This window comes from Aulostomus chinensis, chromosome 3, assembly GCF_037954235.1.
Source record: "Aulostomus chinensis isolate RoL2024-O1b breed Wild chromosome 3, RoL_Achi_v1.0, whole genome shotgun sequence".
NCBI classification, from domain to species: Eukaryota; Metazoa; Chordata; class Actinopteri; order Syngnathiformes; family Aulostomidae; genus Aulostomus; species Aulostomus chinensis.
In genome coordinates, this window is record NC_141322.1 from 16352416 (window position 1) to 16373443 (window position 21028).

At 42.7% G+C, this 21028-nt stretch overlaps 2 protein-coding genes across 3 annotated transcripts; one reads left to right on the top strand and one right to left on the bottom strand.

Annotated features, from left to right (window-relative positions):
* Positions 1-570: 570 nt before the first annotated feature.
* On the top strand, positions 571-8986 carry nab2 (NGFI-A binding protein 2 (EGR1 binding protein 2)). Of its 2 annotated transcripts, none has more exons than XM_086200701.1 (8): positions 571-852; positions 1023-1083; positions 1304-2214; positions 2383-2516; positions 3595-3646; positions 3758-3866; positions 3980-4159; positions 7454-8986. In XM_086200701.1, exons 3-8 carry the CDS (start codon positions 1315-1317, stop codon positions 7549-7551), a joined length of 1473 nt encoding a protein of 490 aa, XP_086056827.1. In that variant the 5' UTR covers positions 571-852; positions 1023-1083; positions 1304-1314; the 3' UTR covers positions 7552-8986. The 2 variants fall into 2 exon arrangements, with proteins under 2 accessions (XP_086056827.1, XP_086056828.1); XM_086200702.1 differs by having other exon boundaries at positions 2473-2516.
* Positions 8987-9593: 607 nt separating this feature from the next.
* On the bottom strand, positions 9594-14576 carry LOC147267884 (TRAF family member-associated NF-kappa-B activator). The gene is made up of 4 exons (XM_086200703.1): positions 14454-14576; positions 10707-10854; positions 10309-10625; positions 9594-10222 (listed from the first exon to the last, which is right to left on the bottom strand). Exons 2-4 carry the CDS (start codon positions 10816-10818, stop codon positions 10058-10060), a joined length of 594 nt encoding a protein of 197 aa, XP_086056829.1. The 5' UTR covers positions 10819-10854; positions 14454-14576; the 3' UTR covers positions 9594-10057.
* Between the last annotated feature and the right edge of the window lie 6452 nt (positions 14577-21028).

The window sequence follows — 21028 nt, forward strand, 5'->3', positions numbered from 1 at the left end:
TCACCGATCTCAGCTCCCCCATTCAGCTGAAATCTCACAGCCCTGTTGCTCATTGATTAGGACTCTGCTACCCAAAAGTTTTTGAGTTTGAATTGATGTGTTTGTGGATGATTGAAGGTACAACTGGATGGATTATTCTGAATGAGGCGTTTGAGAATTTGTAACAATGACGTTGCTGTTCTGTTGTTGTGATCTTTGGTCACCATTTGCAACAAATATGTGGCTAAAATTTTCTGAATACACCAAGAGATCATGCGGTGGGTGGGGGGGGGACTTAATGACTTCATGAATTCAATATATTTAATAATGAGTAATTGATAAATAAACCATTTTTTTGTATTAAAGTGTGTATTTAATAAATATACAAAAAAAACTCGGTCTCAGCAGAAGGCTACTGCAGGATAATTTACCTCCTCCAGAAAAAAGAAGACAAACCGCAGGAGGAAGAGCGCTCAGTTAAATCTGCTTCTGTCATTTACAGAAGGTTTATTGTCCTGTATTTTGCTGTTGGCTGGTCATTTAGGGGTCTTTAACAACTGGGAACTCCTCGAAAGCTCCTTCATAAATAACACATCTTGAAGACGCAGAGGGTTAATTTCAAACCCCCTCCACCACCACCCACATCTCCAATTTGAAAGCCGCCTCTCTACCGGGAGAGGAAGGCTCTTTTTCGGTCAGATGGCGTGCTGCAGTCCTCCCCCGTCATTCTCCAGCCCACACAGACAGCAAAAAGCCAGCCAGCAACCAATACGGTGCTCCGGAGGAGGATTTCTGCCAGTGATTTCAGACGAGGTACGGTACGCAAAGGGGATTTACTACGCCAATCTGGCCCGAGGAAGCTCTCGGCTATAGGTAAGAGACAAAAAGGAAAATAACTACGATGTTATTTTAGCAGGATGTTCTCTTCCAACATCTGGCGCAATGATACTTGCCTCCAGTCGATTGTTTCACCTGAACTAGAGGGGGAAATCCAAGTGTTTCCGCTCGACTGTTGTATTTATTATCTCTATGTCGTTGATCAGGGAAATTACGGGAGCTGTATCACCGATCGTGCAGACACCTTTGCATCCGCATCTGAATAAGGTAAGAGGGGTTTACATCAATCGAGAGGAAAATCTAGAGGGAAAAAAAACATCGTAAAGAATTGTGCTGCAAACTAACTTCATGCCATTTTAATTATTTTTCATAAAAATGTAATGAATAAGTTATAAGTCCAAGTGTTTATGTAAAAAAAAAGTAACTTGTGCAGAAATTCTCCTCCTGCAGGTTCATGTCTCTAATTTCTCCTGCCTAAACTTTCCAGTGAAGTGTGCCATGTCTCTGCCTCGCACACTTGGGGAGTTGCAGCTCTATCGGGTGCTGCAAAGGGCCAACCTGCTGGCCTATTATGAAACCTTCATCCAGCAGGGTGGTGACGATGTGCAACAGCTTTGTGAGGCAGCGGAGGAGGAGTTTCTGGAGATCATGGCACTAGTTGGCATGGCCACCAAGCCGCTGCATGTGCGTAGGTTGCAGAAGGCCCTCCGTGACTGGGCAGCAAACCCTGCCCTTTTCAGCCAGCCTGTCTCCAGTGTTCCGCTCGGGGGAATCCCACTTTTCAAAGTTGATGGGACTGGCACAAGCGGATCAGCAGGTGGACCCAGGAAGTCTGTAAGCAACGGGCAGCCAGGGTCGCCATGTGATAGGGAGGATCGTGTGTGTCTTACTCCAATGCACAGCGGGAGTCCAAGAAGCCCCTGCTCCCAGCCCTCCCCTCAGCCACCAGACACACACTACAGGGAGAAATTGTCACCCATGGACCCACATTGGCTCAGCCCAGAGCCTGATGGAAACTGCGCCTTGGTCTCTGCATCTGGAATCGAGGAGGAGCCCCCAAGCCCGCCTCTGCTGTCAACATGTCCCCCTGGACCTTCCACATCTCCCAGTTCCTCCGCTGCCGCTCTGTCAGCCTGGCCCGGAGGTCAGCTGGATGGGGAGACAGCTCGAGCAGTGGTTGAGAGCGTGGAGAGACTCCTGAGAACCCTGCCCAGGTCCGACCCTGCAGAGGTGAAGAGCCTGCTGCGGATGAACAAGAAGATAGCAAAGACAGTAGGGCACATCTTTAAGATGGGCTCACAGGATGTGAACAAGGAGGAAGAGATCCGGAAGTACAGCCTCATTTATGGACGCTTTGACTCCAAGCGGAGAGAAGGCAAGCAGCTCACACATCATGAGGTAAAAGAATCCCAGATCTGAGACCAGGCATCATGTTTCATACCTACAATCACCTGTTTGTGAGGGGAAGTTCACACCAGAGGGGAGCTTTAATCAGTGATTCTAAGAAATATCTTCATGTCATTTTCAGTTTCCATCCATCCTTCACTCAATCCTTTCCCTCCTCAGTTGATCATCAATGAGGCTGCAGCACAGTTCTGCATGCGCGACAATGCCCTTTTACTGAGACGGGTGGAACTCTTTTCTTTGGCTCGGCAGGTGGCGAGAAAATGTGCCTACACCTCCACCCTGAAGCAAGCGAGGTAAGGAAGCTACCTAGAAGAGCCACGTCCATCTAGAGAAAATAACGACACAAAATATAAATCATGATTGAAGAATAAAGTCTTGACCCTCCATCTATTGACAGGAGCATCATGTGCTAATGAGCCACATAAACATCGGTGAATGAAATCATGTCTCAGCAGAAGAAACACCTTGTGCTTTGCATATTTTACGATATTTACCAGGTGGTTTACATTAGTCATCTGCCCACCATCATTTTCACAATGGAACTGGTTCATATCAGATTGGGAATTGAGTTTTTATATTGGTTGTGTGTCTTTAAAGACTGAGATAAACCCCCAAATCATCACGTTTGTTAATTGCACAAAACAGAGTTGAGTTACAGAAAGAAAATGATTTTATGAGGTTATGAATTAAAGATAGAATGAAAGTTAAGATTTAAAAATGGTTTGTTCTTCTCCGGCAGTAGTTTGTAAGATGAGGAGTCAGAAGTTTCATTTCCTTTTTTTTGGGGGGGGGGGGGGGGGGGGGTTGCAGAGTCAGAGTCAGCAAGCCAACTGCTACTGGCACTGACATTAAATTTGTCCATTTTCAAACTCCAGCCATGTGCTCAGTAATCCATGAACGCTTTGATTTGAGCTAAAAACAAACTAACTCTGACTCTTGGAGTCACAAAGGAATGACGCAGCAGTGAAAAAAATCATCTTTGTGAGCTTGAGGCAACTTGAAAACCAAAATAAACTTTTTAGGTGAAGTATTGCTTTAAGAATTTAAAAGTACTTTTTGCTGATATTTTATATGATGAAATATTACCAAAAATCTGGAAAATGGTGAATAGAGAAATGTGTAACTGTTGAGACAAAATTATTTTTTGGAGAGATGAGCTCCAATACACAGAAATTCTACTTTATAGCTAAAATATTTGTTCTAACATATAATAACTCCATAACTCAAATATATTATGTGACAGGTTTACATGAGGTGAAGTGCCATTCAAGTTTTACACATTTCAGTATGACTAAAACCTGCTGTGTGTCATTCTTCTCCTTTTTTTTTATTTGCTGCTTCTACATTTCTGTATTTTTTTCCTCCCTGCAGGTCAAATACAGATGAGAACAGTGTGGTGTCCCAGAAGAGAGCGAGACATGAGGTATGGAAGTGCTACATCTGCTGGAGTGTGTGTGTGACTAACGTGTGTAAACACAGTTGAGGTCACAGACTGAATAAATAGTGTGATGATAATGATGATTATGTGTTTTAGGTGCCTGAGAGTGTGTCGTCACTCATCGGAGTGGAAGGCTCCGATAGCTTGACTCAGAGGGCAGATGATGACAGCCTATCCACAGAAAGCCTGGACAGTGTGTCACATGGTAACCATTTTATGTAAAAATAATGGATGTTTCCTCTGAACTGCCCTGCAGTAGATCATCTGTAGACATTCTTCCTGTCTCTATAAGGAAAACCAATCTGTCTGTCCCGTTAGACATTGGGTCACAGTGCAACCAGTCTCCATCCCCGCGTCCCCCCACTGACACCTCCAACCCTGCCAGCTGGAGTCGCCATCTCATACAACAAACGCTCATGGACGAAGGGCTACGATTGGCTCGCATGGTGTCACATGATCGGGCTGGCAAGATCAGCTTAGGTGTGGACCACTCCACAGGTGAATTTTCTAATTTTAATATCATGTGCTTGACACAGAGTCAAATTGTGATGGTTGCCTCTGTGCAGGCTTGAGATTAGTTTGACATGTGGCAAAGTACTGAGTTAGTATTCGCTATCTGGTGAGATGTAGTTGAGAAAATTGCTAACCACAAGCGAAGCTGTGCAGTCGCCATACCACCACCTTAAGATTACTGTGAGCTACCCTCAAGCTAGCCCAGCTTAGCGCAAAATATAAAGTAAATGTGACAAAACTACCAATCAGCACCAACATGTTAAAATACCAAGTCCTAAATAGTTTTGTCGTTTTTATATAAATAAAGCAAATGAGCTGTGACGTGTTTCTTTTTTACCACCGGTCTGAACGAGCTAGCAGTTTCCAGTTGTCTCATTTTCTGTGCTAAGCCAAACTAAGCTAAGTGGAACAGCTGCTTGTGTGAGCTTCATATTTTGCATTAAACATAAACATATGTTTGACCTTGCTGTGATCCAAATTCCAAGCTATCGCTCAAAAGCTGCAGTGTGTCATTTCTGCCTTCATCCTCTGGCAGTGGCAATCATTACCCCCTGTGACACGCGCTTTTGTCAGAGGCTCCACCTTGGCCTGCTCCATTGCTTGTAAAACAGTGGAAAATTTGGTTTGAGTGTCACATAACACCTAAGAAATGACTTGTTTCGCTATCAAAATGTTATCAATTTAGTTTGATGATGATGGTTTCAGTTAAGGATCACGGGAGGGGGGGGGGTGGCGGGGGTGGAGCCTATCCCAGCTGACATTGCGTGAGAGGACGGGTTTGACGCCAGCCGATCGCAGGGCCATCAGGAGCAAATAAGGGGCTCAGTATCCTGCTCCAGGTTACTTCAACATGGTCACCGGGGGAAGTGAGGATCAAACCAGCGACCACTCTAACTTCGAGCCCATTTGGAAGTCCCATGATTAAATTATTCATCCACATTTGAGTTAGCAGAGGGCTAACCAGGATTAGCCAAATTAGCTTGTGCTCGGCATCCACCCTCCTGGCAGCTCAGGAATAATATAAAGATAGATTCACCAGTTGGCGATGAGCTTTGTGAAGCTTGTGAGAAGTCATGGCGAGGGCTTGAATGTACGCGATGCCGATTTATGTGAAGATATGATGCACTATTGCTAAATGATAGAGTTTCCCCAGCTGAGCTCTACAGCTTGAACTGTAGTAAGTCACAATGTCTTTGAGATGACACCTCCCACCATGCACAGCCGAACTTCACCAGACCGTAAATTAGAGAGGATGGAAGTTAGATGGGGAAACTTGGGGGGGCGGGGGGGGGGGGGGGTGTTATATTGAGAGTTATATTGAGAGAAAAAGAGTAGGAGGAGGAAGGAGAGGGGTGTTACACTGTTGTAGCACTTCCTTACTGTAGCAATTTTTGGATGCATCACAGCTTCTGACAAGAAAGAAGAAAAAACAAACAAGTGATCTGAGCAAGTTCTGGTTTGTAATCGCCAGTCAGAGAGATGAAGGAATAAGAAGGAAGCCAGCCAAGACATGAGGGGGTGGGGAGAGGGGAGGGGAGGGGAGGGGGGGAGATAGGAAGTACTCTGTGGGCGGTGGAATCAGACCCCCCCCCCCCCCCACTTACAAACACCTCTGCAGCAACTGACGTCAGAGTGTGTTAGGTGCGTGGGCTGAAGGGCGTGATGGATGGGGCGTGGGGGCGTTGGAGTGGGAGGTAATTGGAGGGGCGTTGCATTGACTCACCAAGCGACAGTGTACAAAAATAAAACCTGTGGGCAGGGAAATGGCACAGTCTTTTTTTTTTTACATCTTTTCCCTTCACCGAAAGGACTGCAGAAGTAACAAAAAATGACATATGTTTCATCTGTGACGAAGATCTCCCTCACATTGTGTCTCTCTCTCACTCTCTCTCTCTCTCTCTCTCTCTCTCTCTCTCTCTCTCTCCCTCCCTTGCTTATCCAAGCTTGCTTCCGGTCTCTTTCTTGTTAATCAGAACTTTCTTCGTCCTCAGCTTTTTTTTTGCTAGAACTTCCTCTATATCGTTATCTGTTTCTCAATTTATGCTACAGAATATGAGATCACTTCTTCATGTTATTAAAATTAAAACTGTTCCTATTTTTTCCTATTTTGCTTTCGTTTTCTTTACTCCTTGTTGTGAGAGCACAATTGAGGAATTTGAAAAGAGCAAATAAATGAATGAAGAGTAAATAAATGCATATTCTTTGACTCCTGAACAGAAGGGATGTGTTTTTATAGACCTTGTGGACAAAAATAGTGGTGTGGCAGTTGTACACAGTTTTTTCTTATTTGTGTTTATTCACCATTTCCAGATCGTTGCTGCACTTCGCACACACAATAATCATAAACCTGTATCTGATGATGTTTCCATCTTGATTTGTTGCCCAACAGTGGTCACACTTGCAGCAAGACTTTGTGTTATTCAACTGCTTGTTGATTATGCGAACTATGATGATTTCACTCCATGTGGGGGAGTTTCTTGCTAAATTCCCCAAACTATTATTCAAAGGTCTTAAAACACTGGTTGCATATTGATTCCTCTGACTAATATTTAGCCTTTATCTCAGTATAACTGTCTGGCCAGTCACTAAAGTTCCGTGTGAATTTACAAATCAGAAACCAGCTCCACCTGGAAATTACAGCTACAACCATTACTACCTAAAACATTTGAACATGGATTAATCAACCTTGGTCATTCGCTATCATCTGGGTCGGTTATGACAGAAGATGAATTAGGTTTTGGCCTGCTGGATTGACAAAATAAAATTTGAACATTGTGCATTGTTTGAAATGTCTTCACAATTTTTGATGGTACGTCAGTTAATCTCGAAAATAACCGATGATGAAAATCATCATTATTTGCAGCCCTACGTTAAATACAAATATAAAGCTCAACCTTAATCCCTGTAATTTTCCACCTACTCTGATGATCCAGTCAGAATCTAGAGAATCGCTTCTTCAAGATGTTTGCTTTTGTGTGTGTTGGTGCTGCTTAGATACTCATCGGTGTTTTCACCAAGGTGAATAGGTTTACCATCGTTTGTCCGTCCCGATTACACAAAAATAGCTCATTTCTAAAGCTAATGAAGGGCTGTTGAACAGACCAAGTAACATTCCCTAAGATATTGGTGTAGATTCTTTTAGGGTTATTAAAAATACCTTCTTTTTTTCCCCTTGAATGTGGCGGAGGTCTGTGCTCTGACTGCAAGCGTGAGGCAAGGGATTTAAAGTAACTGTGTTTATGCTCCAGGTCTCATCTCAAACATTTCTTGTCTTTACAGAGCACGACGTTAAAGTAGAGAGGCGGAGCTCACTAGCAGTGTGCAGGAGCAGTAGCCCGAGCATCACGAAAGACGACTCCAGCCATCGAGGGAAATGAGAACCCCTGTGCTCAGAGGCACCACTGAACTCCCCTCAGAGTCTGCGACACAGGCTCTCACTGAGCAGGTTTTCCATGTGTTTACGTCACTGACTTCAAGGGCATCCGACGGACTCTTTTATCAACATCATAATCAGTATCATAAATGTCTGAATTTACCAGCAACTGATATTACCAACCTGCAGTAAACACTGAAGGTTTGGATGGAGTACAACATGTTCTGTTTTGAACTCTTCATTCAGTAAATATGTGCGGGAGACACCTTCTTTTGTTTATTTTTCTAAAGTCATGCATCCTGCGTATTTCAGCCGACAGTGGAAAAAAAAAAAGAGACATTTTGTCATATTTGTCGTGAGCAATGTTGTATGTTAGAAGTCTCGCCTGTTTGTTTTGAGGTGGCTGAACACAGCAGGGGGCACTGCAGCTTTGGAAATGGACTCACTTCACTCACGTCATACCGAGCAGCGTAACCACATTTGGCTTCTTAAAGACGATTTTATCAACACTTAGTGAACATTATTATGGCAACATTCTCTGCAGCTCATCATCCTCAGGAAGCAGGAGTGTGTTTAACATCCAAAGAATCAATGTTTAAAAGTCTTTAAAGATGGATTAACGAACACATTAGCATGGCTCATCTCCTCTTTCTACCAAGTTTTAAGTCCTGATTCACACCAATGGCTGATACGCTGTTTGTTGGACGCTCAAAGCTCGTGTTTTCATCGTTACCTGTAAACGTGTGTAAGAATACTGATGTTTTATTGAATCCCGGTGGACTTTTCTTGCCTCTTTCAGGTTGAATTCAGGTTTAGAGGCTCGAGAGCCACCCAGCAGACGTCCACTGATGTTGGGCTGTGAGCTCAGCTGCTCCTCGCTCTCATCTACACTTTAATGTTGTGCCAACTAGATGTCATTGTACTGCCTCTGATGAAATTACAGTCAAAACTTCACTTAAAAATACAGTTGGAGAACTATTTTAAAATGTGGTATTTTCAGGTGTAGATATTTAATGCATTTTTTTTTTTTTTAGTTGTTTTAGCAACTAGCGGTGTGTTTTGGGGAATGTGTTGATGGGGTGAACCATTTTCCCATTTTAATAGTAGTTTTTTTTTATTATTATTCTTTCAAGCTTCCTAGTAAAGTAGTTAACATCTCTTTACTGTTTGAGGTTTTTAGGAAAAAAAAAAACAAACAAAAAACATTCGCCACCAATAACAGCTCCTACCTGATCCAACAGGATATTTGGCTCTGCTACAGATTAATGATGACTCAAAAACGCGAGTATACTTCATCAGGGTGTGTCAGTGAGGTAGTTTGCTGTGCATCACTTACACCTCCCCGTCTCTTGAACATTAGTGACCTCCTCAGCTTATCATGTTGCAGAACAGATGATTACTTTATTTTGTTACATCTCAATAAATGTTATTTTATTGCTTAAAGCCACAACGTGTCGTGGTCTCCCAGTAAATGTCTTTCTCTCCGTAGTTTCTTCTGAGCAGACGGCAACACTTCTGCTGACGTGCCCGCATGACTCACCTGTACCAGTGATGTCATCAGGACTCACGAGCACACATGCACACACCAGATAACATGAGGACACACAAACCTCAAATAACTTAAGTTGTTATCCTGTTGGATAAACACACTGCCGTGGTAGGTTATAGTATCACTTCCTTTATCTTCAGGCTAAAAGCAACATGCCTTTGGTGTTGCCAACATAAAAAGTTATCTTTTTGGATTTCCTGAGAGCAATGATATCAAAACAAGATTATGAAAAGAACAGCCAGCGTGGCAGCCGGTGAAGGGAGTCGGCATCATCAATCAGCTGTCAGCACCAGCCAATTAGGGAGTTAAGTCTTCCCGTCTATTCTTAGCTCTTGTTCCCTCCTCAGTAACATTCTGAGCCGCTGACAGCTGATCAGTTTAATGCTTGATTGCAAACATGGAGAAAGACAAAGAAGCACCAGTCATGAAACTACTGAGATCCAGATTCTTAAAATAAATTATTATATACAATTGAAATATGTCTGCACATATGGGAAATTTTAATTAACCTGTTCAGAGATCGTGTCTGTTTGTTGATACAAAATAAGGAGGAGGAAAAGATTTCCTCAACAAACTGAACTAAATTCAATTTATATTTCTGCTTATCTCGGCATTCTGTAGGGGTGATGCACAATATTAGATTTTTTTTTTTTAGGAAATCCAATATGCTGATACTTTAACAACTGATTTGATAGTCAGTAGCAGATAATTATCAAAACGTGTGTAAAACAAATATATGATATCTACATCTCCAGATACCAATGATGTGCTTAAATTATTGTGCATCCCACAGTAAGCCACAATAAATGATTTAAAAGCAAGAAAACAAGAAATAATTATACATTTTATTAATATTTTGGTCACAATCAAAAATGCAGACGGACAAAAATGCTGATTAAAAGGTCAGTTTTTGTGCTGTTTCCAGAGCTCCAGAAACAAAAAGCAGAATGAGGTCAGCCTACTAGGTGACGTGGGTGTAGAGATGTCGCAGGAACTCTCCTTTGGTGGTTGTGTCTCCAGGAAAAACTGCCTGGCAGAAGTCACAAACATGGGACTGTAGTGCCACGTCTGACATCATTAATCCGCCCGGCTGGTCGTCTGGAGGCTGATTGTCTGTCACAGGCATCTAAAACAGAGAGAGACGAGTTTGGGAGGAAGTATGTGAAAAAATGCAGAGACGGTGGCGCTGAACTCAGTGCCTCAGCAACTTACTCTGAATGTGTGCAGAGTCCTGCCTCCAGCAGGATCATCTGCTGGCTCCGGGGTTAATGAGTTCAGTGCTAATAAGTGTGGGAAGGTTTGTTTCCTATCCTGCTTTGTCTGATGAGGCACATTCATGCAGAGCTTGGACATATCTTCTGTGAGGAGATCAGAGAAGGTCCCCACACCTCTAGGGAGTGGACTGACGTCAGACTGTGCAGCAGGGTTGCGTGCTGTTGCTGAGTTTCCCTGGAGACATAAGGGGGTTTCTTGGACACAATGGACAGGAATGGAAAAGTTGCGTATTTCTCCGTTAACAAGAGCGGCACCTGCAGATAGACAGTTTTAGATGTTCAGTGAATCTGGAGTGACATCTATTTAGGAGCATTAGAATCTGTTTTTAATTTGACCTTGTTGTTTATGCAGGGCTTTTGTGAGTTGATGCAAGAGAGCTGCCTGCCTCAGGCAGAGTGACCTCAGTTGAAGAAACTCCTGGTACAGCTCAGCGTACGCTTCCTCCATCTCACCTGCTCACAGATCTGCAGGTGGTAAACATCCCTGTGGAGACACGTTTGCTGTAATGCCTGTAATCTGCAGTATGTCATTTCTGCCACTAGGGGTCTCTCAACTGCAAAAATTACTTTGAGTAAAGGATGGAAGATCATGGTGTATTGTTTACAACGATGCAAACGATCATATTCCCTCAAGAAACAGTGCACCAAGTATTATTCATATTACATTTATTCATGATTATTCATGATATATTATTTATTATTCATTAGCTAATTTTAATTTACTGATCTTTTATAAAAAAATGAGTCTACTGCTCATGTTGCTTTACTGTTCAAGTGACCCGAAGCTGTTATTGGTGGTCCAAACAATCATATCCTACTAAAATATAAAATATATAACTATAGAACAGTGCATCATACTGGACTGACTGGATCACAGCTCTACGGCACGCTGCACATTATTTAATGTATATAGAACTGTTATATAGAACTTGGGTTGAGGAACAATTAAAGTCGATTTTGTAATTGCACTCTCTAAGACTAAATAGAGGCAAGTTCCGTTTTCTGCAACAACTAAGAATCATTCAAGTATTTTATAATTATGAAAGCCCTAATGCATTGATTTAGGTTTCTCTATTCTGGATTTCTTTAAAAGCACAAAATAGGTTAAATATTCTTCCTCCAGTTTGCCAGACAGTGTCTTGCATATGCTCATCGGTTGCTGCTCTGATATGTGGGTTCTGTTGAACCTCCTCCATCTCACAGGCTCCCTATTAATATCATGTCTGGCTCTCTGAGCAGCTACGTGAAGCCTCAAAGGCTGTTCACTCAACACAACCTGCAACGTTCTTCACACCAACCAGAGTTAAAACACAGGTCTTTTTCTTTCCAGGGGACGTCATGGGAATGTTGTAATAATTTAATATAACAACCTGAATTGCGTTAGACTCTGTGAAGCATGAGGAAGTAGCTTGAGAAAAAAACAAGGAAGCAAAAAAACCCCTAGTAAAAAAGGGAAGCATGTCATCTTTCCACTTACGAAAACCTTTTTTCCTTTAACACAAAAGACGAAAGACTGATTAGTAAACAGAGATAATAGAGCCTTTAAATCCGTGACATGATTTCCACATGAATCAGAGAAGGGAGTGCCTTTCAGGAGCAGAGCTGCAGGGAAGCTGAACCTTTTAGAAAGTTGTCACCATCTTTTAGTCAGTTGAGGCTGACTGACATGCTGCCTGGAGCGGTAAATACCAGACATTTGAATATAAGAAAACCTACATACATTCACTGCTCACATCATGAAACAATTTATGCTTTGTTCAACTATGAAGAACTGGAATAAACCTTTAACCCACTGCCAATGAACTTTAAAAACCTATTCAAATATTTATAAGGAAGTAAATTTACATGTTCTGTACTTTGATGTTTTGTATGTGATAATTATATTAGCATTCTCACTCTACATTTCTGGCCAGATTTATACACCTGGTGGAACAGCTATTATTTCTTGTAGGTGTGTTTTGTATGCAAAATGCAAAAACAGTTCATGGCGATTCTAAACAATATCAACAATAACAATAGTGATGATAGTTTTTGGATGAAGATGATGATGATGATGATGATGATGATGATGATGAAGATGATAATTCTGCTTTGTAGTAAGCAAAATTACAGTCCGTCACAGGTGTCCGGTAAATAAACAATAATACAAAAGAAATGAGAAATTAAAGCTGCAAGCAGCGTTGTTAGGGCCTGAGCCCCCGCGCGGCCTACGGCCGCGTCCTTGACACCGGCCCGAATCCAACGGTGTAATCGGCAAATCCCTAGGCCTTGTAGTTTAGGAGATACGAGCCTCAGTGCGCTGCACAGTGTGACTGCAGAGCTGAGAGCCGGCCCTTTAAGAGCCCCTCCCTTCTCTGCTCGCTCTCTGCTGTCTGTGTCAGAGTGGAGAGCAGAGGAGGATTTGGCAGTTTAACTGTGAAACACAGTCATAACTCTGCATATATGGGTCAAAAGTGGAATGTAAAGACATCAGTGCGTAGAGTTTTTCTCAGGAATTCAATGGTGTGCTTTTTGAAGGTGTGAGTGTTTTAATTTAGAAGCGACAAGTGTTTGTTTGAGAGTATGTACATGAGGGCAGAGAAGCTCCAATTGTGGTTTCCATGACTACAGTAAACAAATGTCTGCCATGTCTGTCAGAGCTGAGAGCAGAGCTGAGAGCAGAGCTGCCAGCTGGCCCATTAAGAACCCCTCCCCCGCTGCACTTTCTTTGATCTGTGCTAGAGTGGAGAGAGTGGAGGATTAAGAGAAATGTAGTGTGTAAAAGCTGAATAACTCGGCCTACGTTGGTGGAAAGTAACACAAAATACCATATTTTTGTAGGGATTTTTGTCAGGAATACAGTGATATGTTTTTAAAAGCTGTGCGATGTATGGTATAGACGTGAGAAGCATTTGTTCGAGAGTATGTACCATGAGAGGACACGGCCTCCCCATTGACTTCCATTGTAAGCGTGAAACGTGTCTCCCCCACTTTGAGGGCTTATAAAATCCAAACCGAGCGCGTAGTATATTAGCCTTTAAAGATTTTTGAAGAGCACAGTTGGGAGAGTAATGTGTGAAAGTTTGGAAGCCCTGGCATTTACGGTTTAGGAGGAGATAGATTTTGTTCGGGGAGTAAAAAAAGTCCTGATTTTGACAGTTTTGTCCAATTTGTGGACATTCTGTTGGAGATAGGTGAGGGGTCAGAGTGTAAGAATTGTTCGTCTTGATGAGACGAGTCCAACGGTGTTGGTCCCATGTCTGTGGGAGTTTTGTGTGAGGAGTTATAGCGCGCGAAATTAAAAAAAATTATCTTTTTTTTGTGTGGCTCCCTAGGTGGCGCTATAGACTTTAGTGGCGTTTTTGTTTTTGATTAGTGAATGTTGAGACATACCGAACGATTGTGCCGAAATTCAGCGAATTTCATGCATGTTCAGGGGGTCAAATTAGATTATGCGCGTTATGCGCATATAGCGCGCACTCATTGAGAGCAAGAACAGTATAATACCAGGTTTTGAATGGGTGTGTATGTGAAAACTGGCTCCGGGCCGTCTGGCCCAGTTGCCTCATGGGTGTTGGGGGGGCCTGGGACACTGTTTAGTGTGTGTTTTTTGTGTTTTTAGTGCTGCTAATGTGTTGCTCTGCCGAGCAAACATAATAGGGTCTTCGCCAGAAGTACCTTCTGGCTCAGGCCCTAAAAACAAACCAAAGCAGACCACTGTTAATATAACATGCATGAGATCAACCTCCGGGACATGTTATGTGATCCCTTTATGTCTCCTGAAAAAAACAATAATCTACCCTATCAAATTTAATAAATAAAAGCCTCTATTATACCTATCTATAAACCGACAACACGGCAAACTGGAAAAAATATGTTTCATCGGCCACTGAATCACAACAGACGGGCTTCATAAAGTTTCGTGTCTTCGTGCGATCAGACATAACCTTAATGTGCTGTCTGCTCTGTCGTGTAGGAATGACTTTCACTTGGTCGAAAACGACCACGTCATTTTCAGCCTTTTTTTCCCCACATAGAAAGAAAACACAACTGTAGAATAACCATTTATATTTTTACCAGTAGAGTCAAATCAAGTTTACTTACTCAGAGAGGGATGATTTGCAGCCGGAAGCGCAGACGCGGTTTCAAAGATAAGCACCAGGGAGAAGTTCGCTGGATTTCCGCCTTACAGGCTTTGTGAGGTCAGGTGACTGAGAGACGCGTCTCTTTTGTTGTGGTCGGTGTAAGTATTTATACATCATTCATAAATAAACATAAATGTTAAAGTTGCCTGACCAAACAGGTTAAGGCAAGGCAAGGCAAGGCAAGGCAATTTCATTTGTAGAGCCCGTTTTCACAGTTTGTCTCAAAGGGCTTCACATGGCATCATAACAACATCCTCTGCCCTTAGACCCTCACATCGACTGAGGAAAAACTCAGTCGAAAACCCTTTTAACAGGGAAAAATCTGAGAAACCTCAGGGTGAGCAACAGAGGAGGGATCCCTCACCCAGGACAGATAGACGTGCAGTAGATGTTGCTACAGACAAGAAAACAGTTTACAATACAAAATGTGGGAAACATGGATGTGTTCATAACAGCTGAAGAAGGAAGCTTCTGGAAGGGGAGGCAGGGAGAGCAAGCCAGCTTGATGGGGGACAGGTTCATGGGAGGGGAGCACAGGCCGGTGTAACAGCAGGGAAAAGGGGGGGGGGGGCAATGCAGGCTGCGGTTGGTGCGGACAGATGGAGCTTCAGTGGATCTGTGGAAACACAGACAGACTGCGAGACACCAAGGCCAACTACAAAGTGCAACAAGTAATGGTAATGACAGTTCCAAAATGTGCGGGGAGGAGAGGAGGAGAGAGGAGAGGAGGAGAGGAGAGGAGAGGAGAGGAGAGGAGAGGAGGAGAGGAGAGGAGGGGAGGGGAGGGGAGGGGAGGAGGAGGGGAGGGGAGGGGGCTCCATGTATCCAGATGTGTCCCCCAGCAGTCCAAGCCTATAGCAGCATAGCTATAAATGGTTCAGAGCTACCTGAACCAGTCCTAACTGTTAACCATGTAAAAGGAGCAATGAACCATTTATCTGGCTGGGCTACTTAACGCTTTGCTCTTATGACGTCACTGCATTCCATAGCTCGACATGCCTGTGTCCACGTGTCAAATAACATGAGTGAATTTATTACCTTCCTGTTTAAGAGCTCCAGAGTAACAAGTCCTTTATGGGTTTAAAGAGACCCTTTAGACTGAAAGTTAGTCTCACAAATACAATACTGTTTGTTGTTGTTTCCCTTCTTTGAAAATGAGGATGATGAGCATAAACAGTGGCCAACAACGAGCTGAAGGAAACACCAACACATCAGTGTGTTCATCACCGTGACGGACCCTTTCACATCTGATCAATCCCTCTGTAAAATAAAATTGTGGTAATTAAAGAGCGTTCACAAAGCGCGTGCCTCCACTGAGGTGACCTTTTGACCCCTGGAACCTTTGAACTCTGGCCCTAATTGAAGCTGCAAGCAGGTATAAGCACACCCTCACACCCCTGTCCATGTGGGTGTAGACGGGTGGTGTGTGGTGAGAGGGCGGCGAACCTGAAATTACCTGCATAGAGTAGACAAGTGCCTATCTCTTCATGGGTCCACTAGGTGCTGCTAGAGAACACACACTTGGTACAGTATATTGTGTCATTTTGATATAATTTTACTTCCTGTAGCCACTAAAGCTAATGGCGCGATGACTAAATTCAGCACTGAGGTGTCTTTAGTTCAGAACTTTCTTCAATCTTGTGAAGTTTGGAGAAGATCTGCTCGTGTACGGTTACAACAGCTTTGTGTTGGATATTTCTATGGGGAAATATAATAAATGTCCACATCACCATGGTAACACAATTAAGGAAAACTCACAGTGAGTCTTCTCAAAATTATATATGAGTATAATATAGTATAATGATATGGATTATGCATAATCCATCCCAAAATTTAATGGATTCTGCTTTGTCCTTCTTTACACCCCAGTAGAAAGTTTAGAGAATTTTTTTGTGTAATCTGGCTGACATAAGAACAGACAAGCAGCTCCTTGGCAGAGGTAATAAATGCTTAAAACCATTTGGTGGTTTTAATTTGGTGCCAGTTGGAAACCTGTGAGCTCATCAGCAGGGAGGCACTGTTGCCTCACAGCAAGAGGTCCTCTCTGTAAGTGGAGTTTGCACGTTCTCCCCACGCGTGTTTCTATCTGAATGCCTGGTTTCGATGGTCAGAGCATGTATGATAGGATGTTAATACTCCTGTCCCTGACTGAAGGGGCGGCGGGGAGGAGGGGAGAGTGTTCCCCTCTGCGGGGGGTGGCTTAGACTTTTTCCCCTTGTATCAATAGTTTCACCTTCGTCACTCAGACAAAACAAATCCTCATGACATATGTCATCAGATTTTAAAATGAAGACTTTTAAACCGTTGCATAAGTGAATGTAATGTCACTTATGTGCGGGCGGGGGTGTTCAGCCATGTGGTGAATGTGGCTGATATTTGTTTAAATATAGATTCATGTTAGGGGAGCAGAGTCCATGCCATCAATCCACTGAGGAGGAGCAGCAGATTTTGCCCTCCTTGCCTACCCTGACAGCTGAGTTCATGGCCAGTACCTTGTGATCCTCATTGGGAGCCAGTTCCCTCTCGTACTTCAAAGTAGTTGAACTTCAGAGCAGTTACATAAGAGACATGGGCAGCCTTCAACTGCTCTGATCTAATCATGTCTTTGTCACGTCAGTCACCCTCCGTCCTCGTCCATCAGTCCTGTAAACAGAGATTCAATTGAATGTGACAACATATTCTCGATTCTGATGATTACATTTGCGATTGACCTGGACGTATTAGCAAATGAAGGGAAAATTAAGCTCTTGATTTTTTTGAGGTCTGTGTATGAAGCCTTGAAACTTACAGTGGAAAGATTTCAGGTCTGTAAACATTTAAGATTGTAAATTACAACCTGTCATTTCTATGCTTCAATCTATGCTTCCCCTGTTTTAACTCTGTATGCTAAACTAAGTTAAGCAGCTGCTGGCTTTAAATCATAAACATTGTAGCATCTCATTCAGGACATTATATCCCTTTGCCTTTCCCATTGCTGTATAACTGTTGGTATTGTTGTTGGCCGTCTGTGTTGCTGGATCTCAGTGCAGCATTTGATACTGGAGGCTGTTGGCAGCAGTTGGGTGTCTCTGGGTGAGGCTGACCCTCAAACCTAATCCAGCGCTACTATGAAAATGGTGGTCCTCTCATTCATTTGAAAGGGGATGGTGTGTTCTAGCTGTAGGGGCTGCACCCCGCAGTAGCAACCCAGTGGCTCAGGTTGAAAAAGCTGAACTGAAACACAATTGAATGACTTGCTGCTGCTGCTGCTGCTGCTGCTGCTGCTGCGATCACATTAGCCGGAGGTCAGATCAGAAGACGCCTCCGGCTATTTTCCTGCAGTTACGCAAAACAATCAGCTTCTTTCAATCTGTGTCCATTTGGTTCGTGTTTGAGGACAGGAAATGGAGGACGAGGTCAGGAGTTGAAAACTCACTCCTCTTGTTTGTCATCTAATGGCCACTGGAAAAACGTCTCGTCTCATCTGGAAAACTGTGCATCACACAAATGTGCCACGAAAACACTGCAACACCTGATTCGGGCTGAAAACAGCCTTCACGCTGCAGCGGCTATCTTGAGTTTCTTTTCAGTCCCGTTGGCAACTGTGCTCCTCGTCTGAAAGTCTCTTTTGTGGTATTCCCATTGGTTTTGTCCTTGGTCATATAATGTTTGCTTTATTTTTGTTTTGCCTTGGGGACAAATGTGAAGACAGATAATAAGGCAATGAAAAGTTATCTTCCTGCTCTGAAACTCAGGTGATATTCTATTATGTGTCTCTTTTATACCTCAAAAAAAAAAAAAAAAAAAAAACCTAAATTGTCAGTTTAAAACAACTGTCTCACACCTGTACACACTGGATGGGATTTTTTTACACTCCGGTCATACAGATTTTGTCAACGGTGAAGGTAAAACGTACTTTTTGAGGGAAAATTATTTGGAAGAAAACCCAATATATTGACAAATCCTTGAACAAACACTCTTTATTTTTACTGCCTGTAAAATCCTACATTTGTTAATTCCAGTGTCTTGTTCTCGTTTCTATGTAAATAAATAAGGTCTAAATACATTTAAAGAGGCTTTAAATCTGCTATAACAGAGTATTACTTAACCGTATTTGTGTTTATGTTGTCACTAAGATCATCAGCGGTCGTGTTTGCTGGTTTGCAGCATGCATTTGCAACGACCTTGAACTCCCCCTCCCTCCACACACACACACACACACACACACACACACACACGCAAAATTCCTCCAACAAAACCCCTCCTGTAACTGCCATCACTTTGCACTTGATCCCTGTGCTAGGACTCACTGAAATGTGTTTGTGTGCGCGTACACGTAGGCTTTGCTGTTAATAACTTCTGGACCAGGGACTGTCATCTGCCAGTGCAACACTATCCGTCCTGTCAATCGTGTTTTATTATTGTAACATTCTCGTATTTTCTGGCGCAGAAAAAAGTTTCCAACATTGTCAGACAGATAGAGGAAGAGAGGATATCCCTTCTTCAGCGCTCACAGTGCTTCTCTTTTGCAACATTTTCACAGAAAGCCTGCAGTTTTATGTTAATTTTTTTTTTTTTGGTGGACTTTTTTTTTATCTTATCTGCAACACAATTTTTTTCTTTTCTTTTTTTTAATTTCTTCCATTAGAGAAACAAAATAGCAGCTCCCATTATCTTGCCTTATTCGAAACTTCCAACCCCCGACTATAGCATGACAGCCTTTTAAGTGCATTACCGAACGGCCAATCAGTTAAATTTATAGCCAAGGACACAACAGCCATTAAATGTCCAGAGTGCAAACAGATTTCCTGCATCCCCTCCACTCACATGCCTCAGAATGTTAATTCACTTATGAATTTAATCCTGCTGGGACTAAAAGAGCTTTCGACAGTGATGGGGTGTACAGTTATCACAGGGGTGGCATGAGCAGTGACGTCTGCTGAGTCATTTATCACCAGACTCTTTTAAGAGAGCGAGAGAGAGAGAGAGAGAGAGAGAGAGAGAGAGAGAGAGAGAGAGAGAGACCAGATCAAATTACAGAGGTTTCTATGGGCTCAACAATGGGCTGCTATAAATACACTCACAGAGGGTTTCCACACTCAACACACCCACACACATACTGGTTGCTCAGAAAGACAGTAAAACTACAAATGAATGTGCATTTGAATGAAAATGGGATGTGATACCATCACCAATGTTTTTTAGATGTTATTTTTGTCGTTACATGAAGCAAAGGAAGGGAGTCACTGTTGTGAGATGCTCTGGAAAATAAAGACACTGACTACCCACAGAATGATACATACACCTGTGTGTAGGTGTGTGTACATTATAAGGAATCTGAGCGAAAGAAGCGTGGGGAATGAAATGTAAGAGCCCCCACAGGGCACTAAACAGCTTCACAAAGTTATTTACAGCTCAGTCCATCAATAAACGACAGGTGCAACATCCTCACCAACAAATATTAGCTGTCTGCATGCTGGAACAATATCGTCTCCAGCAATCAACAGCTCTCTCTCTGTCACACGCACACACACATGCGCACGCGCGCACGCACACACATGCACACACACACACACACACACACACTCAATCTCCAGCGTCTTAGTCTCACAAAGCACTTCTGGCAGTACAAATATAGTTGGATGCCAATTTTAAGAACCCACTAATTTAATGAAAGTCGTCAGCTACGCATGCAAAACTATACTTTATCACTTTCTATATAGTAACATATAGAAAGTGAGGATGGACTTTTCACATAAATATAGAGGCAATACAACAATGTAGAAGTACACCTTAATAGGTAAATCTCCTGCACTTTACTTTGGAAAACTACGCACTGCTGTAAGTCTTTGTTGTGTAGAAAAACACTGAGGTTGTTCTGGAGGCCGAAGTGTACAGTAGAATATTTTGTCTTTTCTGATGGATCTACGGAACGTGTAAAAGTGGGCCCAAAATTTAACTTGTCTCATTTGCTAATTTAAGATATGAGCAAAAATAATATTTCACGAGTCGATTTTGAGTAAAATACTATTCGAAATAAAACTAAATATTAAAACAGTACATGTCGAGAGTAATACAGGAATGAGCTATGCGCACACATGCAAAGTACGAAACGTAGAGATCAGCACTTTTGTACAACAAATCACTGTGAAAAGCAAGCTACATGTGAGTGGTCAGAACATAATGTCATGTGTTGCATAGCTACCACGTCCAGGCAGCGCTCAGCTAAAGGACCAGATGGTAACTTTCCCTTTTTGGAACAAGAGGTGTCAGGAACCACTGCAAGTTCAGACATGAAATATATTGACATGAATGTATTTTGAGTTGAAGGAGTAAAAGTGTCTTCCTTGACCATCACTATTAGTTGGACTTTGACTGGATTTCAATGAGCCCACACAACAACAGGAGTTCTCTGAGATGCTGCATTCATTTAACCCCCCCCCCCCCCCCGTATGCTGTTCTTGTCACATTACGCTTTCATATTACCTCCTCCTCTTTTCCACCCTTGTCCCTTTTTCCACTGTGTCTGCCAACACCAAACTCTAGACAACCATC

What these genes read in the sequence shown, in the direction of transcription:
- nab2 (XM_086200701.1), top strand. Translation starts at nt 1,315, where the DNA reads ATGTCTCTGCCTCGCACACTTGGGGAGTTGCAGCTCTATCGGGTGCTG. An exon ending in AGAAGAGAGCGAGACATGAG is followed by an intron (nt 3,647 to 3,757) that starts GTATGGAAGTGC and finishes TATGTGTTTTAG; the next exon opens with GTGCCTGAGAGTGTGTCGTC. An exon ending in CCTGGACAGTGTGTCACATG is followed by an intron (nt 3,867 to 3,979) that starts GTAACCATTTTA and finishes CTGTCCCGTTAG; the next exon opens with ACATTGGGTCACAGTGCAAC.
- LOC147267884 (XM_086200703.1), bottom strand. Translation starts at nt 10,818, where the DNA reads ATGGAGGAAGCGTACGCTGAGCTGTACCAGGAGTTTCTTCAACTGAGG. An exon ending in AGCCCTGCATAAACAACAAG is followed by an intron (nt 10,626 to 10,706) that starts GTCAAATTAAAA and finishes GTCTATCTGCAG; the next exon opens with GTGCCGCTCTTGTTAACGGA. An exon ending in GGACTCTGCACACATTCAGA is followed by an intron (nt 10,223 to 10,308) that starts GTAAGTTGCTGA and finishes TCTCTGTTTTAG; the next exon opens with ATGCCTGTGACAGACAATCA.